This window comes from Macrobrachium rosenbergii, chromosome 20 (genome assembly GCF_040412425.1).
Source record: "Macrobrachium rosenbergii isolate ZJJX-2024 chromosome 20, ASM4041242v1, whole genome shotgun sequence".
Lineage (NCBI taxonomy): Eukaryota > Metazoa > Arthropoda > Malacostraca > Decapoda > Palaemonidae > Macrobrachium > Macrobrachium rosenbergii.
Genome location: NC_089760.1, coordinates 20,228,451 through 20,251,256, shown reverse-complemented (window position 1 = coordinate 20,251,256; position 22,806 = coordinate 20,228,451). Strand labels below are relative to the sequence as shown.

Below are 22,806 nucleotides of genomic sequence, written 5' to 3'. Positions count from 1 at the left end.
TTTTATCATTCAGTCTCAAATCATGCAACCCTTAAAATTTTGTCTCATAAATATCGTCTCTCGTGCGACCCTTAAAATTTTGTCTCCTAAACATTGTCTACATGTCTGGCGTGTCATGCGAGTTGCACTTTCGGCAGCCCAGATAAATTATGCTAACCTCTTTCCATCAGTAATCCAATCCTTTTGTTAAATAAATGAAAGTAAAATAAAAGTCTTTACTTAATAAATGAATTTCATTTTTGGTAGATCATACTGTACCAGGCTGTACTTGTGGAGCAAATTTCATTTTTGCTAGATCACAGTTTACTAGGCTATGCTTGTAGAGTGAATTTCATTTGTAGGTAGATTGTACAAGGTTAAGCTTTTCAAACGAGATTACCAAACTTATGGCTTATGTAATATTTCATAACTATCTCTTAACAACTCCTTACCAAAGAACTGACATAAACATCATCAAGTATGATGTAAACAACTGCATTGGGAAACAGCTGTTTTGTATTTTTGAGGGATTTTATTTTAACATCAAGTATGTTAGTTTACCTTTGTATACTCGTTTTACATTTATGTACAAAAATGAAAATAATTCCAGTAGTAATAAGCTCAATCAGGTGATTATGAGAAAGTAAACATTAGCCTAACCTACATAAATTGTGTATGGTGGATGATTGGGTTTTTTATACATAATACAATGATGATACATGATAATGATACATTGTAAATGGATTCAGTAAGTAAAATATCAGTTTTCCTACCATTACTTTTATCTTAAATACAGCTATGAAAGCCTATTTGACTTATGCAAATGGATACTGTGCATGTAACACCCAGCCTAGGCCAGTAGTTCAGGCATATACATTTTATATCATGTGTATGGTAATACAATGTGGTAACAACTGATTAGAAAGTTGCTGTATAAAAATACATTAATGTTGATCAAACCATGGTAGGCTTTGGGCAAATATAGTTAGGCTACCTACCTACAGAATTTTGTCATTTACAAGAGAGAGAGCGAGAGAGAAGGGGGGTTGCATTGTTTATTCAGCATATTTATGCAGTATATTTAGTTTCATATACGGGGGTGTGGGGAAGGTAGACAATTACCTTTTGCATAAAGTTTTCAGTTTAACCCTCTGGTGATCTGATGACACGAAACCACGTCAATAAATTTTTTGCAGTAAATGCTATGATGTCTCGATTTCTGCATCATCCATGAGTTATTTTCAGGGGAAATTCACCAAAAAAAAAAGTCCTCCGAAGAAAACGAGGACTGCGCCATTGCGTAAGCAGATCTTGGACCTACAAGAAAACGTAAACAGGAAACCGATAGGTATCACACATGCGCCGCAGTCCTTCTCAAACTGAAGCACTTCACCTCCTGTTTGACCGAGTTCAGCACGTGTTTTTAGCGCTCTCACGTTTTTTGCTTTGTTGTCATGTATCTCCATTTTTTAAGTGCTTTTGCTTTTGTTATTGTTATAAGAGTGTTTGCAAGTGATTGTGGAGTATTTTGAATAATATTTCAAGTGTTTTTCGATAAGATAAATAGTGAAGAATTTACTTTTTTTTTACATATATTTCTGTCTTTCAACAACATTTCTGTCTTTCAGCTTCAATTGCTCAATTTTTTCGGGGAACATTTACTGCTTTTATGTGGGCTATTTATAGAAAATTTATTCAGCTTTCCATTGGAATTTCCACTTTTTTCTTAGTGTTATCCATTACCGAGTAATTACGAAAAATGTAAGCGTGAGCACTTGAGAACCCAGTCGAGCTTCATAGTTTGGCTTAGGGTTTATGAGTGTGTGAATAATTTTTGTGTATGCCTGTTTGTGCATCTGTAAATAACTTCAATGTGCATGTATTATATATCATTCGAATGGCCATTCTTTGTACTTTATCGTGCTGAACGGAAAAACGTAAAAATATCAATATTTTTATATAAAAATCCTTAGCGAACAATTGACTTTACGTGGAAAAAACAAAACTTACGTCTTTGAGCTTCAATTGCTCAGTTGTGTACCGGGAACACCTATGTCAGCATACAAATATACACGTTGAACGCTGTAGTTCGGCCGAAATTTATGCATGTGTAGATAGTTTTTTGTATGCCTGTTTGTGCATATGTAAATAACTTCAGTGTGCATGTATTATATATCTTTCGAATGGCCATTCTTTGTACTTTATCGTGCTGAACAGCAAAATGTAAAAATATCAACGTTTCTAAATAATAATCGTTGCCGTATATTTTCTTAGAAAAAAAAAGATTGCTCAATTTTGTTCTTACAATGCTCAATTTTGTTCTTACAATACATATATCTTTCTTTTGTGCGTTTTATAGGAAATTTATTCAGCTTTCTAATGCCACCTTTATATTTTTTCTATCTTTATTCAGGTACGATACGAAATGTCAACATAAGTAGGTTGGAAAATCTGAAAATTGCACTCCGTAAAAAATTAGCTAATTAGCAAACACATCTATAGCAAAATATTGCTTTTACATGAAAGCTCAAACATTTCAACACAATTTACATATAAAATAAACTCCGCAAACCTAATCATTATATTTTTCATGATTATGTAAAAAAAAATCTACGATATTCCTTAAAAATTTCACTTTCATCACGTCTTTTTTATTATTTCTAAGCCTTGCAAAGATTTTCTGATTGCTTTAGTTCAATCATTTGCCAACATCATAAAACAAAGCAGAAGCCTATATCAGTTATAGTTTGGACGTATCGATTTTTACAAAGAAACTTTTCCGTGCAAGCCCCACTTTTCCCTCCATGGCATAAGTCGCGTGCTGGGTAGCGCTATAGGAACCCCCGTAAGCGCGAGAAGGTTAAAATGATGGTGGTTGTTAATAAGCATATTGAGTGTTTATAGTTATGTGGTATTGACTGGCCCTTTGCTCAGTTAATCCGGATAATTGAGAGATTACTGTAAATAGATGGATCAAAATCGAGTGATAGAATAGAAATGGTTGTAGTAGTTTTAATTATTATAATAAAAAATTAAGGTATTATTAAGTGTTCTCAGCAGAGTTGTATACATTGGTGACATTAATTAAACATATTTTTAGATTTGGAAACTCAGAGAAAGTATTACTATTTACACTGATTTAAGTATATACTAGCATCATTAAAACCATTGATGCCAACTCGCCATCTAGTACAAGAAATCCAGGTCTTGTTGTCCCTATAGTTTGAAGGAAATTTTGTGAAAATAAACGTGTTGGATGCAGCTGATGTTGGTATTGAGGGAAAAAGAAGGCTGACAGGACATCCTGAAGAGGCTATATCACCTCTTAGATGCCCTCCAAAGTATGTACTCCAAGTAATGACTCTAATGATGTCATCCACACAAATGTAATTTAAATCAGTGACAGGAAGGGTAGACCAGTTTAACAACAGTTTTTTAACTTAAAAATAAAACTATTTGTAAGAAAGTAGAAATAAAAAAAGAGCAAGCATGAACTTGTATTTTATGTGCACTGACTGTACATATTTCACCCAAAAAGTTTTAATGCAGAATGGTAGGGAAAGGAGGTTGTATTACTTTGACATTTACTGGACAAATGTAATAGTACAGCACATGTATGTTTTAATCATGAAAGAATGGTAAAATCATTGTAAGGGAGGGCTGTGAATGAATTTTCTGGGGAATGTAGTATGGTGAAAAGAATAAAGTACTTTCTGGAAAAAAAAAAGATTTAGTAACTTGTTTTAGTCTGAGTTCGATGAAAGTTTTCAATTAATATTAAAAATTTATAGTTCTTTTTTATTTTAAAATATCTAATAAAAAATACCGAATGGCATAGCTGTCCTAGTGTGTGGCCTTTTGAAGCCCAAGCTTCATAATATTGTGTTTTTGGGGACCCAGATCTTGGTAATCCACAGGGTTAAAAGAGTGATGGTTTTTCTTTTTGCAATGGTTTTGGAGTGTCCGAACTTGTTTAGATGCACAAATAACTGAAAAGTAATATACAGTTAGTAAAATTATTTTGTTTTATAGCTAAAAAGTATATATACTTTTCATTAGGATGTTTACAATTATTTATGAATAGTTATTGTGAAGAGTGATTAACTTAATGACTTCAGTTTGGGCTGACTAAATGTTCTATTGTTATATTTACAGAAACTATAAATTACATAGGCTTATGTTCAAACAGCTTTACTATAAAACCAGTCATCCAAAAGAGGCATGCATATCTTATAAAGAAAGGTAACAGAGCTTTAGGGATGTAAATATTTGTTTGTCTTAAATGCAGGGTTGCAGGTATTTTAGAAATATTCACCAGTAACATCTGAATTTTGTAGGCTTTGCAGGTTTTGTTTTTTTATCTAATTTTGCCAATTTTTCAACAAATTCATAATTTTGTACTTATTAATTATTATTACTTGCTTTTCAGGCAGCAGCAGTTGCTCTGTCTTCCTTTATTCATGCTTTAGAAGTTCTTGATTATGTGGGGATTACCCGCAGGATCTACAACAAAAACAGTGACCCTGTTCTTGGTGCCCTCTTTCCTGACATTACGAAAGATTATGAGGTAGGTTAATTTGTGTAGAAGTTGAAGTGAGACTTGTGATGGATGGATGGATTTTTCTTGGTCTTCACTTATGATACAAACCAAAAGTTAAGTACACCAAAGGCTGTAAATGGTGTAGACATGTAACTCAGTATTCTGTTTTATTGCCATAATGAACTGCTGTCTATGGAGCTGGCCTTAACAGCTGGACAGCCAAGCCAGAATGTAATGGAAAGGGCCATCATGGTCCACATAAGATGTAGAAATCAACATTGGCATTTTGGTAGCTCATGAACATGTATTCAATGATAGCAGCCATATATCTTGAAAGCCTTGACTTGATTAGTCATATTTCAATATTTCATAAATAATAAATAATTGCAGTGACTAGCCTTTGTAAATGTAAATGTAGTATGATACTTTACTGAAATGCAACCTTTGATTTAATTTAGTTTTTGATTTGAATATTATTCGATACCAGATTTTTTAGACAAATATATTTGTTCCTATGGAACTGCAAACCACTGCCTTTTATAATAGAAGATATCCATCAGTGTGAGCTGGGACAGTTGATGAAGTTGGTAACAAAGTTGTTAACTGGTGGTAAAGGGTGGTGAGTGGGGCAATATATCTCACTCACCTACTAACACTAGTCACTTTTTCTCTGGCTTTCATGCAGTGCAGATGTGCTTTCATGTCTCTCCCTGTGTCATCATTGAACTGGATGTGTAACTTGCCACCCTTGTTTCTGTGCATTTGCATTGGATTCTTTTTATGCTGTGTACCTCTTGTTGGTGTTTTGTATCATTTGGTCCTGTTTTTCTCTCATTTTGGAGAGGAGACATGATCAGTGCCAGTGTGAGGGACTTGGGCATCCATGTGGTTACTTATGTCCTTACATAAGTAGAGCTTTTTTTTATAGGGGTAAAATTTGTACAATCTTTCCTTCGTTACACGTGTAATGATCCTCGTCCCATTGAGGAGAAGATTAATAATTTGGTAAGAGGAGGGGGAAAGAGGTGTTCGCTGGCTGCTGCTGACCCTTTCAGTTGTTCTCTTCCAGCGTATATTTAACAAACCCTTATCATTTCATTGTCAGCTTCAAGACCAAAGAATAAGCAGGATGAGGCTACATATCTTAGCAATTTGTTAAATTGCATCTCCCTTCTGTTTCCATGGGGCAATTTTATAAAATATCCTGTGCATAGCATACCATGGGAAGTAGGAGTATTTACTGTGTTCTTCCAGTTCCCAGCTACATCTGTCATTTTATGTTCATATGTGCCTTTTAACTCTGCATGCAGTTATCTTCTTTTCACCGTCTACCTAATTTTCTATCTTCATATCTAAGACCAGGTTTCTTGGTAATACAGGCAGTCCCCGGTTATCAGCGGGGTTCCATTCCCGACAGCGTGACGATAACCGAAAATCGGCGATAATAGCACTGATTCCTGGTTACCAGCGCCAATAATCGGTTACCGGTGATCAGTGCCGATAACCGGTTATCATCGATGATAACAGGGAATCGTTGTCGAAAATCCGTTATTGTTGTCACTAGACAAGCCCCATAAAACCGGATCGCCGATAACCGATGCTGCCGATAACTGGGGATTGCCTGTATATGTAAAATACAAATATGGAGGAATTGCCATATACATGTGTATTCACCTGCACACTTCCATATTTTCACTTATAATGTATTCATTGTTAAATTTTTATTGTCTTTGCATCAATATTCTATTATATTGTGATCAAATGACTATTTTCCGTTGTTTTCTGGCCTTTACGTCTCTAGTTTAGTTTTCTGTGCAATTATTTTTGTCATGTATTGAATATTGACTTTTCAGTGCCTCATATGGATACCATTACCTTTCCAAGAAGATGTCAGATCATACTCATTCCCGTCTCTTCGTAAAACAACAGAAAAATTAACAGAAAGTGAAAAACAAGCAATGGATAATCTCATAACTGCTATGGATCTTACAGTAGTGAAGTAAGTTGGATAAGTATGTACAGTATATTAGTGAACTTTGGGATATATATATTCTGGTAAGGTCTTGGTTTGTATCGGAAATTTGGATTGAAATTAGTTTATGAAAATCCACTGTTTAAAGTGTAAAATTTTTTTTCCATATATGTGAACATGATTATTCCTTACCTAATTATTCATTGTATTTTCAGTGAAGATGATGGAGATGGAAGTAGGGAAGAGTTGTTGGAGCCATCAGGAGTGTTAAACCCACAGCTTCAGCATTACTGTAATGCTTTAACTCACAGAGCAATTCATGAATATGACCCCATTCCAGCACCTGTGGATCATGTCATTGTAAGGAGACTGTAATTTTTTTTAATTCACAAATGAGGAAGGCCCAATATCTAGCTTGTTTGATATAAAAATAATGATTAATGCTGTTGATGATCTTCCTTGTGTTATGGTTTTAGGATGGTACTGCTCCAGCAGAATCATCACAAGATGAATATAATGAACCACCTATCTGCATGCATTGGGACCCTCTAACTATGCAAAGTACAATAAAGATTCAAGCAAGCAATTTGCCTACCAAAAAACTGTTTGAGCAATTAGATCAATAAAAAATCACTCCTCTTTTCCCAAATAAAGATAATTGGGTCATTGAGTGGTCTGAGTTGAAAAAAGTGTTCCACCATTGCAGGAACTGCTGCCACTGTAAATAATGAAATGGAAGTATGCACATATGTGCACTACTATTTCTCGAATAATGCTAGAACACCTGAACATCATAAACAGCTCACACTTAAACATATAAAGGTTAACATCGTGTCATTTATGCTGATGGATGTAAATCTACATCAAGAGAAGGATTTGCTGCTGGGTTTTATGATAGAAAAATGTTTTTGCAGTAAAACACATTTTCATACAAACCCATTAACCCTGTAGTAGCAGCATGCATCCTATGATGTGCAATAATGGCACAAAGGGAGTAGCAGTGCATATCATATGATAATCATTATTTCACGCCATGATATTTGAACAAATTTTGTGGGACATCTCCAAGTCCTAATACATCTTGTATTTATTTACCCATATTTATACTCGGGGATCGTTGCAGGTTCTAGTTCTTATCTTACAATTGTTTGTCAGCTGTAATTGTAATTTTGCAAGGTATTTTGCAAGGGAAAGTACAAAAACATATCAGAAAGAACATATATAACTCATTTAAAAGTATTACAGCTTCTCATCCCAGTACATCTTGGAAGTATTTGTCCATAAATATACTTAATGATTGTTGTTTAATTTAATTCTTATCTTTTACAGTATTATGGGAGCAGTACAGTAAACCCCCTGTATTCGCAGGGAATGCGTACCCCCCCCCCCCCGCTAGTGGCTAAAATCTGCGAATACTTAAAACCCCCTCTAAAAACACTTAGAACTGCCTATTTTGAAAGTTTAAACACAAGACAAACCCTCTAAAAATGCTTATACCTGAGTATTTTAATAGTTTTATCACAAAAAGTGCATTTAGTCAGAAAATGATATGAAAATACAGTAATTAGTGAATATTTGTTAGTGAAAAATACTGCGAATGGGCGGATTTTCCACGAATAATGGGTAGATACGGTCCACAGAGAAATCCGCAAATAACTGAGTTCGCGAATCTTGAGAACGCCAATAGGGGGGGTTTACTGTAATAGTGATTTTTGAAAACAAGGTAAAAAAAAATTAATAAAAGAACTTGTATAACTTACTAAAATTAGTGTATTTATACGAGTGTCTTTGAAAAGAGGCCCCAAACAGGGTTGGAAATATTTACCTTCAACTTTCTGTGGAAGGTACAGAAATTTTTTTCAGAATTTTCTTATACCAAGTGCATTTGCATATCTTCTGTCCAGTGATTTTTTTTTTTTTTTTTTATTTATTTATTTATTTTTTTGTCAGACCGTAAAGTTTGCTTGGTCTTGGGGTATTGTTAATGTATGTTTAGCCTGGCCTGTAAGGGTTAATCATAAATAGTCTTAATCCTTGTGAAACAGACTCAGATGCCCCTGCTCTTAAGAGCAGAATATTGTGGCTTGGGTGTAAAAACATGATGGTACCTTTGAAACAGAGAATAATGGCAGTGAAGGTAGAGAAATAGGCAAAGATTAATGAGTGTAACATGGAGGATTTCATTTGTGACATATGAGACTGAGGAAGTTGTTTGAAAGACAAAGGATGAGACTGTGCTCAAGTTTATTGAGAGATATGAGGATGGGATTGTGCTGAATTTTGTTTAGAGATACTAGGTTGAGAGAGCATGATCTCTTAAACAGGCCACCATTTCTAACTTGCTTAGGAGAGCTGCTAAATGAGGCTTTGCCACTTAATCTGCCACAGCCTCCCCATTGCCTTCGACAACCTTTGAACATTCTGTATGGCCCATACAGCATAGTAAAGTGCTGAGTCTTTCTATTTTTTCTGGGTGACTGACTCCAAGATTGAGGATGTTGACTAGTCTGTAGATTGATCACTCCAATCCTTAGGCAACTGATGATCCCACACCTCTGGAGATTAATGATTCTGAGCCATTGGATGAAGTTAACTCTGAGCCCTTGGGGATTGTAAATACAAAGGCTTTAGAGTTGGTTGTCTCAGAGCCAAATTAGCCAGTAGCAAGGCCCCCTGCTGCCCTAGATTCTTCTCCACTGTATCTTTGGTTGTCAAGAAACCTTGCGTATGTGGTGATAGTGAAGCTGAAAAATTTATATTCACCTTCAGTTCTGTATAAATTAAAAGCTAAAGAAAGGAAGTTAGTTATATACCTTAAAAAATATAGTATTTTTATTAAAATGCAAAAACTAATAAGTAATGTAGTAACTTGAGGTCTGGTTAAACAAATCATTTATAACTAACTAAGTGCATACCAACAGAGCTTCTCTTCTCAATTATGCAGCTTCTCCTGACCTGTTCATAAAAGTAAAAAAAATTATAAATGGTTGTCGTGGAATTTTAACCTTAATATAAATAAATATCACTGAAGATTATCATCAGAGTTAATTAAATATAGGAAATTATAAATGTGTTACCTTAAATGTGAATAACTCAGAGACAGGAAAACTTATCCAGACCACCACACAATTGTAATTAAGGCTGTATAACCCTATCTTGAAGCAAAGTAACACCCAAATAATATAGTAGTTATAGAAAATATAGATAGTATTTTTCAAATTTTGTTTAAACAGGTTGTAAAACAATAAGGCAAATATGAAAACTTTGCTTACCACTTATACACAAATAGGACACTTGGATACAGAATGAAGACTGAAGCAGAGAGCTTCAGAACCACTGGAAGGACAAGAAAAATCCTTCAGTAAATGTAATAGACACACATATAAAACACTTAACTAATGACAGGTAGGAAGAACATTAAAAGACAGCAAAAACTCAAAAAGAGGCAACTACAATTACCATTGATGTATGTTCCCCAGAAATACTTGGTACTCACCTTGTTCCTTCTAGGCAAGAAATAGATTTTGTCGGAATTTCATAGGATTTTGTAAAGTCACAAGCAGTGAAGAATGTGTGAATCTTCCACATAGATGAGGTAACATCTGAGAATAGTTTGGGGTTTATAATGTGGTGGTCTTAATATACAGCAAAAAACATCAAGGGGCCACAAAAAATAAGTTATCCAAACTATGAGGTTACAGGGACTAATATATCCAGCTGCCTCATTAGGTACCCTGAACTCAAAAATATATCAGCAGAGCCATAGCTTGTAAGTAAGACTTGTCTGAAGACTGGCTCTAGTTGGTGTTGGCAGATCTCAGTGCTCCCTTGTAAATAGTGAAAATAGAAAAAGGGGAGGAGTCAGTAACTAAAAATTATTATTATGGCTGTAGGAAGGATAGTAAGCTGTACCAAGTATTTAAATAATAATTAACAAACTTGAATAGTTACAGATCCTTCCTACTATCGTTGGTAAGTACACCAGAAATAACTAGAATTGTGTAATAGTAGAATTAAGGTGGATGACAAATGGAAGAGTTGTGATCTCTGGGAATGTTGTAGGGGTAGTAGAATTGTGGGATTTTACCTATTTCTTATAGATGACCAAATAAACATTTAGTAACTGAGAATTTTTGGTAATTTAGTATTAATATTTTTTGAGGTGGTTGAGTAGTATGGCTTTATATTTGGGATTTTTATTTTGGTAAGAATAGAGTTTGACTATAGTATTAGTAACAGCGGCATCACATTAACTGTTGCAAAATTTGTTAGAAACAGAAAGGGTACATGAGGAGATTATTCTAAACTTTTGGTAATTTGGAAAAGGTTTGGTTTCAAGGAAGCCAAAAAAATTGGACTTTAACTGTACTACCAGTTTTAGTTGTAGGTTTTCAGGTTTCTTGTATTATGAATTTTTTTGTAACATTAAAAAAGTTTTGTTGATACCAAGTTTTACTTCCTTTTACAGAATATTTTAAAGCCACCAGAAGAAATTATTGATGGAAGAGATGAATGTGCCAAAGAGTTAGTCACTCTATTCCCTACCAAGAAAATAGTAAAGAAAAGCAAGAGAGACAGTGGAGACTTGTTTGCAAGGTATGTTATGATGATAATTCACAACTGTCCAGTTTTAGATTAAATGTTACTCTACCATATCACTATGTAGATGGGAGGATGTGGTAGGTGTATGAGAAGAATTTAAGATGGATGTTCATGTCCATACAAGATCAGCACTGAGTCCATGGCTGTTTTATCATAGTAATGGAAGAAGCCACTAAGGAGTGCAGAAAATGGTACCTTGAGAGCTACTTTGTGTAAATGACCTAGTGTTCACAGTGGAATCTGAGGAAGAGGTGGTAGAAATGTTCAAAAGGTGGAAGAGTCGAATAGAAAGGGGAGGACTGAAAATTGTGAGCAAAATAAAGCTTATGGCAACTGGAAAGGAAACAAAGGAAAAGTTCAGTCAGGAAAGTGACTTTCTGGTTGTGAGAAAGTTGTACTCTGCGCTGTGTCAGATGTAACATACGGTGGCTACTTGTTACATATGGTGTCAAAAGTAGTCCTTAGGATTATGAGATTTACATAGAGTACAAGAGGAGAGTGGAATTGAGAACCTTGTTGTGAAAGATGGTCAACCTTAGAAGAGGTAGTGCACCTCTGTTACCTATGGAATACCGTAGTACCTTGTTTGTTAAATTTTCCTTATGTCAGACATAACATTTTTCGATTGAAATTTTCAAAGAAATTTTGTGTCATTTATAGAACAAATACTGTACTCGTACCTCAACCTGACCGGTTGTCCTGTTTATACTTGTACTTGACGGCCTACGAGAAAAACTGTATTAACATCTTTTTTCCTTTACAATATATAGTTTAATGATAACCATATTCAACAAAATAAATAAAAGAATAAAGTATTTCACAATAAAATATAACATAGATAATGAATGAAATCATGTCTCTGCGGTGATGCACAGCTGACTTGAGATAGAGGTAGGGAGCGTATATATTGTTTAGAAAAGAAAGAGAAGAGACAGTAGTTAGTTAGTTATAAATGATTTGTTTAACCAGTAGAAGAGACAGTAAAAACATTATTGTATGTACATAAAAGCAGTAACAATTCACATAAAAAAATTAAAGGAGGGAAATTCTCAGTAAATTTAACATAATGATAAATATAAAAACAATCAGAAGCAATACTGTAGCAATAAAAAATCGAAAGAGTCTTACTTGAGCAAATGTTTGGGACTGTGCTGAGTGAGATGATAGAGAGATGGAGGGGATGGTGGTAGGTTAATGGGTGGGAGATGGGGGTCTGCTTCCCACTGACTTCCCAGCTGGGCTTAGATGATTTTTCTCTTTCACCACATTTCGCCCGTTTCTTTCACTTACACTCGATTCACCCCAATCACTTCTTTTTGTTAGGTTAAAATACCTATCGAGTGACACTTGCTTTTTATGATTTTTTGGCACAAGTAACTCATCCCCACATCATGAAACACACTGGCGCCTCGTTCAGCTGCTGCGTTCCTTGGACTGTTTGTTTAAACAACTTCCTTGTGAAAAGTTATTTGATCTTTCTTTCCTTTTCTTAATTGCATTCTTTACTTTTTACTTGTTTGCAAAATCCTCGTGTTTATTGCATTATAATTTTAAATTCTGCCATTTCCCAAGAGTAAGTTGATGTGTTGTGGCATAATTAATCTCCTTCTTACACTCAAGATCCAAGTGTAAACACGTCAACTATCATGCACACGCGAGGGATCGTTTTCACATCTGCCGGACTCTGATTGCTCGCGCTCTCTCTCTCTCTCTCTCTCTCTCTCTCTCTCTCTCTCTCTCTCTCTCTCTCTCTCTCTCTCATATACACACACAGATGTACAATTGGACACACACACTGTTGATTTTATAATCAACCTTTGCCTACTGTGACCATTTTGGCTTCCTTGAGGGGGTCCCTTCTGTCCTCCCTCAGTCTCAGCCGGCCATGTGCCTTTTTCACCAAACAGCTCATAAATCAAATTTTTAGCTCATACACACAGACAAAATTTCTGGAAAATTTTACTTTTATAACATACAGTTTTATTACTTTGCACTCTTAATTTAACTTTTGAACATATTAATAATAGAAAAAATTTTAAAAGGGGGACTTTTTGGGTGGGCCGGAACGAATTATCCTGATTCCATTTATTTCTTATGGGGAAATTTGTTTCATATTTCGAACTAATTGCATTTCAGCCAGCCTTCTGGAATGAATTAAGTTTGAAGTCCGAGGTACTACTGTACTGTACTGGACTGTGACACGAGTTGAGAAAGCAATGGGAATGTGAGTAGCTGGAGCATGGATGAAATGGAGAGATATAGGTAGACCATTGGTGAATGGATGGCCCCTTAGGAAAGAGACCAGAGATATATGCTGGGTACATAAAGACCTAACTTTATGTATACAGTAGAATCATGGATACTGCTAAGGAAATGGGGATTTTGAGGTACACCTTAGAGTGTTAAAACTCATGGCCAGAGTAAGGGGGAAAATGTGGGCTTATGAGGCTAAATAAAGAGATGAAAATGGATTAGAAACAGTTGTCAGAAAATGCAGCTTTACTTCAGTTCACGAACTTGATTCGTTTGAGGATGCAGTTCATAGCCCAAGAAGTTCGCGACCTGAATCAATTTTTCCCATTTAAAATAATTTAAATACAAATAATTTGTCCAAACCTCAGAAACGCTGATTTTTTAATTTTTTTTATATTCTGGGACAAAGAATATAGACTTAGATTAACCTTAATTATGTACAAATAATGCTAAATTAAATATAACAGTACGTGTAACTCTACTTTACCTTGGTTGTGGATAGTTGCTGGCACAGGTGGATTGTGAAGAAGAGGAGAGGAGGAAGCTAGTGCTTTGAAGGGGAATTCCCCTTTTTTTGTACCTTTTTAGGTGGTTCCTGACCTGATTTTTATACAAAAAAATTATCTAAATAAATTTGTTTTTTCCTTTGCTGCAGAAGTTTTCTGAAGTAGGGCATGGCATTGTCATTCAAAATGTTAATTGCCCTATTGACCACAACTTTGTTAGAGGGTTGCTTTTCAAAAAATTCTTGCACTGCTGTCCAGTTATTACAAACCTCTCTTATCTCAGCACCAGTAATTTTCTCATGGCCTTCACTTGCTCACTTTTCGACTGCACAAGCTATTCTGTGGTGAGTTCTTCTAAACGGTTGCCCACCAGCTCCTCCACGTCAGCACTGTCGACCTCCAACCCCATACTCTCTTGCCCATGGACACAATGTCATGAGTGACTTGAACCTCAGTCTCTGCCTCAAAGCCTTGGAAGTCTCTCTTTGGCACACTACTTGGGCAAAGTTTCTTCCAGGCTTATTGTAAGATGCAATAAGAGACTTCATTCCAGGCTTTGTCAGTGAGGTTGATGCTGTGAAGGATGTTGAAGTGGTCCTTCCAATAATTTCGAAGGGTTAAATCAATGTCATTTGTAATCTGAAAACACCATGTAAGCAATGCCTTCATATATGGTTTATAAAATTTGCGATGACCTGTTGGTCCATGGGTTGAAGCACTAGAGTTGTATTGTGTGGAAGGAATTTTATTTTAATAAAGTCATACTCAATATCCAGGTCTTCCTCTAAATCTGGTCGTACAACACTATGAATTCCACTTTGTCAGCGAAATTTCTCAAACCAGCCTCTGCTGGCTTTAAAGTCTTTAGCCTTGGCACTTGTACTCAGTGTGCAAATTTCTAGCTTTTTCACAAATTATTGCCTCGCTAATGCAATCTCCAGCAGCTGCTTTTCATTAATTCAAATTAACAATAGTTATTCCATTTCCTCCATCACATCAGTCCTTTGCTTTGTTAACACAGTTAACAAAGCCACATCAGCCTTCTTTATTACCTCTTTGTTTTTCAAGATTGTACAAATGGTAGATTTTGCCATATCTTGCTGCCTGGTGATGTCGGTAACACGAACGCCATCCTTGTATTTCTTTATTATTTCTTTCTTTACTTCTACAGTGATACGCTTAGACTTCCTACCAGTATCACTTTTACATTCTTAGAAGCCATAATGATGGCTTACCTGTAGCCTGTAATGACACTAAAACAAAAACAAAAAAAAATTAGGTTCACAAATACATCACTCGAACAAACACTATGTTATGAAGATAGCATTTGTTGGGTGTTTGCTTTAAAACAGTACGCAGTGTAAAGGAGAGAGACCCCCATAATGTTTTAATCTATATGTAATTACTGTATACTAGAACACAGAATTAACCATGAACACAGAACTTGAACATATACACTGTTTGTGTTAGGTGTGGTGCCAAAAAAATGTGTAATTACACCAGAGAAAAAAAGGAAAGAGCAAACATGTTTACAGAGGGCAGACCAACACACAAGTGAGCACATGCGTTCACTGCGATGACGCTATAACAGAAATTTCCAGAATATGTAGTTTCGGATGCAATCTTGATCCAGCGTTACACTATCTTGTGTTGAACACATGAAAGGAAGCTTCTAGAACTTTTCTGACGCAATCATGGTCAAATATTGCGTATGCACAAAAACCAGGATTCTTCATCGAGCAGTATGTGTTAACAACAGGAACTCACAAGCATTAATATTGGATTTCCGCTTATTGCAGTCACTCTTGGAAAAGAGATATTTCTTTTTTTAATATATTTCTTCGGTAAAAAAGTGAATAACATTAAAAGACTGAGCAACAGTCAAAAACAGTTTTGACTCTCTCTCTCTCTCTCTCTCTTTTTTGGGGAATGTATGTTTGTGTGTTTGCGGCCTGAAGCACAGTCCGCGAACTGGAACAAAAAATTTTTGAACATCTGGTTCATAACCCAATTTGTTCATGAACAAGACTTTTCGTTAACCGAGGTACCACTGCAGTGTAGTGGATATGTGAATAGAAGGACAAAGACCTGAAGGAAAGTTCTGGAAATCCTATGAAAATGGGATAGATGAAAACCTAAGCCTTATAGACGTGTAAACAGAATGAGTACAGGATGAGAGATAGTAGAGAGAACTCATTTTACTTCCAACTCCATAAAGGGAAAGGCTGTTATAGAAATTTTTATGATAATAAATTTTAACATTGTGAAAAATACTTAAATCTCACACAAACTTTAAGGGTTGAGTATTATTCAGTGATGACAAAGAATTTACTCTGTTTTGTATGGTAATCACAGAGTAAGCACATAATAAAATATAATTTTGTGCTTTAAACATGGAAAGTAATAAAGGCAAACATATCAATGCAGTTATGATTCGTGCAAAAGATATTCATCAATATTGAAACATGATGTTGATTCCACACAAGTCTTATACAGAGTAAATGTTACCATGTTCGCACTATAACAGTGGATGTACAAGATTTTGAGAAATAAAAATTATGCAAATTCAGGTTAACTATACAGACACAGATGAGACAAAGGAGGTCCTTGCAACTATGTATTGGTTACTCAACAGAATCCAACACATGACCATATAACCAACTTGTTGCAGAGTAGACTTTCATCCCCTCACGCATTCACATTGCCAGTTAGCATTCACCTCCAATGTGTGTGTCTCTTTAACTGTTAAGCCATGTCCGTTCATGAATTGTTTGTCAGGCTAGTATTGGGAAGTTCCATACAGTACTTGAGTTTATCTGATAGCTGTTCATGAAATTGGATGTGGTAATGCAATGTTCTTGTGGTCTGTGTGTGTTTTGAGATGCAATTTATACAAAAAACAGAATTATGTAATTTATGCAAGGATGTAATTCTTTTATATGTATTGTTGACCATTGGTTAAAAGTAAGTAGTGTACTGTAACAAGAAATTCAAATTAGAATATTTATAGTTGAAGATTGAGAGAAAGTACATTCAAAAGTGAACTTTCTTGAGAAAGTGTGATTTTTTTCCAGTGAATGATACCAATATCCTTTTATCTTTCAGTACTGAGGAAGAGAGTAACAAAAAGCTCAAGTCTGATGATGGTGATGACACTTTGACTAGCAGTGATTTGACTAGAGCCCTTGTAACAAAAATAACCACAGCTAGTCCCACTGAAGACTTTTATGCACTTCTGAAAGGAGAGGCTCCAAATTTCACTTTGAGTATGTCTGATTTTTAGTTTTAATTTAGAAGTATTTTGTCATAGAATGGATTTGATATAGATTTTATAAGCATCTTAGTGTAATAATTGGCTTTGTTCTATATCTACGTTTTAGTTTTCCCTAGTGGTTGATGAATCTACTCTCTTTGCTTACTCTCACAGGTATTTGTGTTTTTTGTTTTTCTTGTGTCTTGATTTTGTATACAATACTTACCTGCACCATGTCCTTGGCTTTGGATTCTTTATGTCAGGATAACAGATTAGTATTGAACTTTGAAACATGAAAAAACCTCAGATTGGAGAACAAATATATTCAAAACCATATACAGTTTTGGGCCGTCATGCTTTCTCTTCTGTTTGAAGGCACTAAATTATTATTATTATTATTCAGAAAATAAACCCTATTCATATGGAACAAGCCACAGGGGGTCATTGACTTGAAATTCAAACTTCCAAAGAATATGGTGTTCATTTGAAAGAAGTAAGAGAAGGTAATGGGAAATATGGAAAAAAAGAAGAGATCATTTATTAGAAAAACAGATAAATTAATAAATAAATAACAATGTAGGTAAATTATTAAAATATGAAGAGAATTAGAGGGGGCTAGACTTTGTGGTTTTAAATACAGGCAGTCCTCAGCTATCGGCGGGGTTCTGTTCTAGGGGTGTGGTGATGACTGAAAACGGTGATTTTCGGGGCTTTTTCAGTGATTTTCGGGGCTTATTGGTTATTGACGCCTCTGTTAGGTATGTATCAGCACCGATAAGCAGAAATCTGCAATTTTTGGCTCCGAAAATTGCCGATTTTCATCGCTAGACAAGCCCCGTAAAACCAGATTGCCATTAACCGAGCCCGCCGTTAATCAGGGACTGCCTGTATATTTGTTTTCCAATTTTTTATTTTTTCAAGATTCTTGGTGTCCTTAGGGATCCTTCTACCCTTCACTTGGTTGCTTTGTAGCTTTGGTATCTGCTGGGTTTTTGTTTCCTGGTTTCTGCTATACAGTGATCCCTCGTCTATCGCGGATAATGGGGGCCAGAACCCCCGCGATAAGTGAAATTCCGCGAAGTAGCATTGGCCCCTCCCTAGGGAGGCATATACTGTATATACATGGTATATATTTAAAGGCTTTACTGTATAGCCTTTCCCACACTGTTATAAACACTTCCTATGCACTTAAACACTGTATTACTATTTTGATCTCCTATCACAGTAATATGCATAAAAAAAAAGATCGTCCCATATTTGTAATGTTTACGTTCTGAGAATCAGCTGACTGAAGCTGCTCACTACTAACGAAAGAATTAGGAAAATAATTTTTTAGTTGCCAAAAGAAACAAATTTATCAATGAAATTATTTTTAATTCTGTACATAAAAGATTATGATACAGTAATTCATATTTCATTGAGAGAGAGAGAGAGAGAGAGAGAGAGAGAAATGGTGTGTACTGTACAGCACAGTAGCTTGGGACGAGACTAAGTCTTGACTAAGTCTTGACAAGCTGGTGATGAGAGAGTATACAGTATCCTTGAGTTGCTTACGTATGAAATTCGGATTTTAATTATTTTTACAGTGATTTAAGATGAAACATCAACAGTGATAAGATATTCTCTTAATGTACCACTCACGTGCCTTGTCTGAGTGCCTGTATTACTATTTTGATCTCCTATCACAGTAATATGCATAAAAAAAAAGATCGTCCCATATTTGTAATGTTTACGTTCTGAGAATCAGCTGACTGAAGCTGCTCACTACTAACGAAAGAATTAGGAAAATAATTTTTTAGTTGCTAAAAGAAACAAATTTGTCAATGAAATTATTTTTAATTCTGTACATAAAAGTTTATGATACAGTAATTCATATTTCATTGAGAGAGAGAGAGAGAGAGAGAGAGAGAGAGAGAGAGAGAGAGAGAGATGGTGTGTACTGTACAGCACAGTAGCTTGGGACGAAACTGTATACAGTATCCTTGAGTTGCTTACGTATGAAATTCGGATTTTAATTATTTTTACAGTGATTTAAGATGAAACATCAACAGTGATAAGATATTCTCTTATGTACCACTCACGTACCTTGTCCGAGTGCCTGTGGGTATATAATGGAAGCTTCCAGTCCTTGCGGCGTCGGTCTCGCAAGCCGTTCTTCTCACGTAACATGATGAAACATCGCTGTTTTTTCCGCAATATGGCTGCCGATATGGCGGTACTTTTAATTTTAATTTTTCGATGAATATTTCTGAAAAATCCGCGATGCAGTGAAGCATCTTTTTGTTTAATTTCATTTTGTACTGAATTATATGTCATAATGCAATGAACCAACAGTACTAGCAGATATTAATAATTATTAATGGAATTAATGAAATATTTGGGTCTTCATATATCGCGACTATTTTTGAAATTTCCGGAAAATCCGCTATATATTTTCTCTTATAATATACATACGTAATGGAAAAAATCCGTGAAGTCGTGAATCCGCGATAGTCGAACCGCGAAGTAGCGAGGGTTCACTGTATTGTCATAGTTCACGGTCCTTCATTGGCTTGCGGCTCTGGTTCTCACTCTGCGTACATTTCCATACATGCTAAACTTTTGTGGATTACATTCAGTAAATTAATATGTGGTATTTCTTGATTCTGTTTACTTTAGTTTACACAGTCACTAGACACTTACGTTTGATGTGGAAAACAAATTTTGTGTAGGATGTACTTTTTCTTAGTCAAACCTTTTGCTTTATAATTTTTATATAAGTAACTTACCCAGTAATTATTTAGCTAAGAGTTTCTACTCGAACAGCAGCTTAAATTTTGAAATTCGCAGTAGCGATTATTTTGTTTTGTGTAGGTGACAAGACCCCACCCACTTTCGGGGTAAGAGAGAGGAACAACTAAGCCAATAGATCAATTTGTTTCTGCTGCTTGTGTCGTCCACACATCGTGTTGACTAAGCACCTTTGTTTTGACAACTGTTGTTTCTTCCCATCCGGTAAAATATTCTTTGTATGGTAGCCTTTTGGCATTGTTTTTTCTTGATTGGATTTTTGTTACTGATTGTGACTTTTTTGCTAGTTAGTAGCTCTTCCAGTTTCCGGTATTGTGGCAAAGGCTGCAATACCTGGTTTAACGAAAATTACCTATGACTCTCATACCCTGTGCATAAATTGCAGAGGGCAAGTTTGTACTATTGATTTGATGTGCGACAAATTCAGTGATTGGGACGATGTAAATGAAAGGACTTGACTTCTCATTTGAATAAATTAGAGAGAGATTGCAAGAGGAAGGCAGTCGCTAAAGCCGGTGAGAAATTAGCTAGTCAGACGACTCCTGAATCTATTGATGTAGTTATTCCTGCTGTGTCTCCTATTGTTCCTGTTTCCCCTGTATCAGTACATACTCCTAGACCACCTACTCCTGCTCCTAATTTTCACACTTCCGAGCCCAATCGCTTTGCCAGCATGGAAAATAAATTTGAACCGAGAATTAATATGGTGGTAGGTATAGTGGCCCAGTTAGGGGCATCGATGTGTGTCTTTATGGATAAGTTCGATAAGAAAAGTGAAAGTGAAGTGTTAGTGGAGGAGGTGGCTGTTCGTCCCGCTGATTCTCTTGGGCATTGGTCACTGCGATGCTCCCCTGAACCAGGGAGGAGGCATACTGTTAGCCCAAGGGAGGTCAGTGGGGTCTGCCTACGAGCAGTCCCCCTTAGACCAGCTTGTTGCATCCCAGGTTGCATCAAGAGACAGCCGATGGAAAAGCATCTCAGATGTGCATCAGCTCTCGTCTAGTTTGGGAGATTCTTCGCCGTACTGTAGGCACCAGTGGCATTTTCCCTGAGTAACGTCCCTTGAAGAAGCGTTCTTCCAAAGATCGAGCTCCTTGACTTACCAGCAAAAGGTTGAGGGAGCCTCCTCTTAGTCCTCAACCCTCTTGCAGTAAGTGGGACAGCCCCAAACGTTTCTCCTCTCCTGGACATGAGGAACAAGTATTTAGTCACTCCTCTTCGTCTAAGAAACGTCTTCTTTCTGATTCCAAGTGCCTCGCTTGATCGTTTTTCATACAACAAGCGCCGTATGTTACCTGAACGCCTACCTTCGACTAAACGCCCTGAATCAGCTAAGCTTCCTGAAGTGCCTGAAGCGCCCTTTAGCGCCTGATTTCCCTGACGCTCCCACTCACTCCAGAGCTCCGACGCGTTGTGGTGCATCTTTTCCTCCGCCTGCTGCTAGTGCCTCGGGGGAACCAACTAGTACTTTGACGTCTGCTTCTAAGCTTCAAGCGCCAGCTTCGTCCAGTTCGGCGACGAATTGTCAGTTTGCTTCCAGTTTGAATCCGGCTTTAGCTCCTCTTCAACACAAGTTGGATAACATTCTGCAAATTATTCACAGACCATCCACTGCTAAGGCACCTCCATCGAATGCTCCCTTATCTCCAGTTTTGTCTGAAGAAGAGGATTTCGATCAAGATTCTCCAGCGACTCCTTACACGTCACTTCTGAAGTTTTTACTCCAGGATTTCTCAGAATTCTTCTCTCCTGGGACTCCTTTGTCCCCAGTTTCGTCTTTCATGATGAGTAGTCAGCCTTTGGACACTGCTGGGCTACCCAAGTTGGTTCTCTCGTCCTCATCCAAGAAGGCCCTTAGTGAAGTGGAGAACTGGCTTTCCGAGAAGAGGGAGCAGGGGAAGGCCTGCTTTAGTGTCCCTCCTTCTCGTCTTTCTAGGTCTCGCTACTTGTCTTATGCTACTGAGGAAGCTCCTTCCCTGGGAGTGGCTACCTTCTCCCAGGGGTACTTCTCTGGTCTCATTGACGCAGGCCATAGATACACGCTACAATCAGCGAAGGTCTTCTTTTCGGCACAAGAGATGGACCACCGGAAAAGTCTTTTTAAGACTTTTGAAGTTTTAAGTTTCATGGACTGGTGTTAGGCACTCTTGCCAAGAAAGTTCAAGAGCCATTGCTTCTGCCTGATTATTCTTCAGAACTTCTGCGCAGACAAAGCAGTCAGAGACAGTTCACAGGAGATTGCTTCGCTATACGCAATGGGCATTCTCAAGAAGAGCGAATTTTGTGTTTCCTTTACGTCTAAAGGTGTTACTTCGTCCGAAAAGTCAGCGCTTTTATTTTCTTCGCTGGACAAGCATCATCTTTTCCCACAGACAACTGTTAGTGAGATTGTTTCTAGCCTGCATAAGAAGTCTACCCAGGATCTTGTGACACAGTCGATGAAGTGACAGAGAAATTGGTCCGCAGTACCCACCAGGACGACTTCTCTGTTGTCTAGGCCCTTTTGTGGGGGGCCAGGCAGAGATCTCAATCTACACCCAGAGGATCAGTTAGGTTCAAACCCCAGGCCATCAAGAAGTCATCAACTAAACCTCAGCCTGCAAGTGAGATCTCGGCCCTCCATGCCCCAGCGGATGTGAGGCTGCTCCTCTTCAGGGAGAGTTGGAGTTCGAGAGGGGCAGACCAGTGGGCAGTCAGTACTCAAGGAGGGTTATTCTATCCCCTTCAGGTAGAGGCCTCTCTTGACCAACTCTCCCATCGCCGTGATGGCTCACTCCGAAGGATCGGAGAGGTATTCGGCCCTCTCAGAGGAGGTTTCCTCCCCCATCAGCAAGAAGGCCATAGAATTAGTCAGGAACTCCAAGTCGAAGGGGTTTTACAATCGACTCTTCGTAGTGCCTAAGTCTTCAGG

At 36.9% G+C, this 22,806-nt stretch overlaps 1 protein-coding gene across 1 annotated transcript in view; it reads left to right on the top strand.

Annotated features, from left to right (window-relative positions):
* The window catches only part of Ku80, a 112,024-nt gene that overhangs the window by 47,293 nt on the left and 41,925 nt on the right, over positions 1-22,806 (top strand). Inside the window, exons 10-14 of the mRNA XM_067122098.1 lie at positions 4,409-4,546; positions 6,373-6,518; positions 6,707-6,851; positions 10,960-11,087; positions 16,958-17,118. Of these exons, the coding sequence (XP_066978199.1) occupies positions 4,409-4,546; positions 6,373-6,518; positions 6,707-6,851; positions 10,960-11,087; positions 16,958-17,118 (718 nt within the window). The remainder of the gene's footprint in view (positions 1-4,408; positions 4,547-6,372; positions 6,519-6,706; positions 6,852-10,959; positions 11,088-16,957; positions 17,119-22,806) is intronic.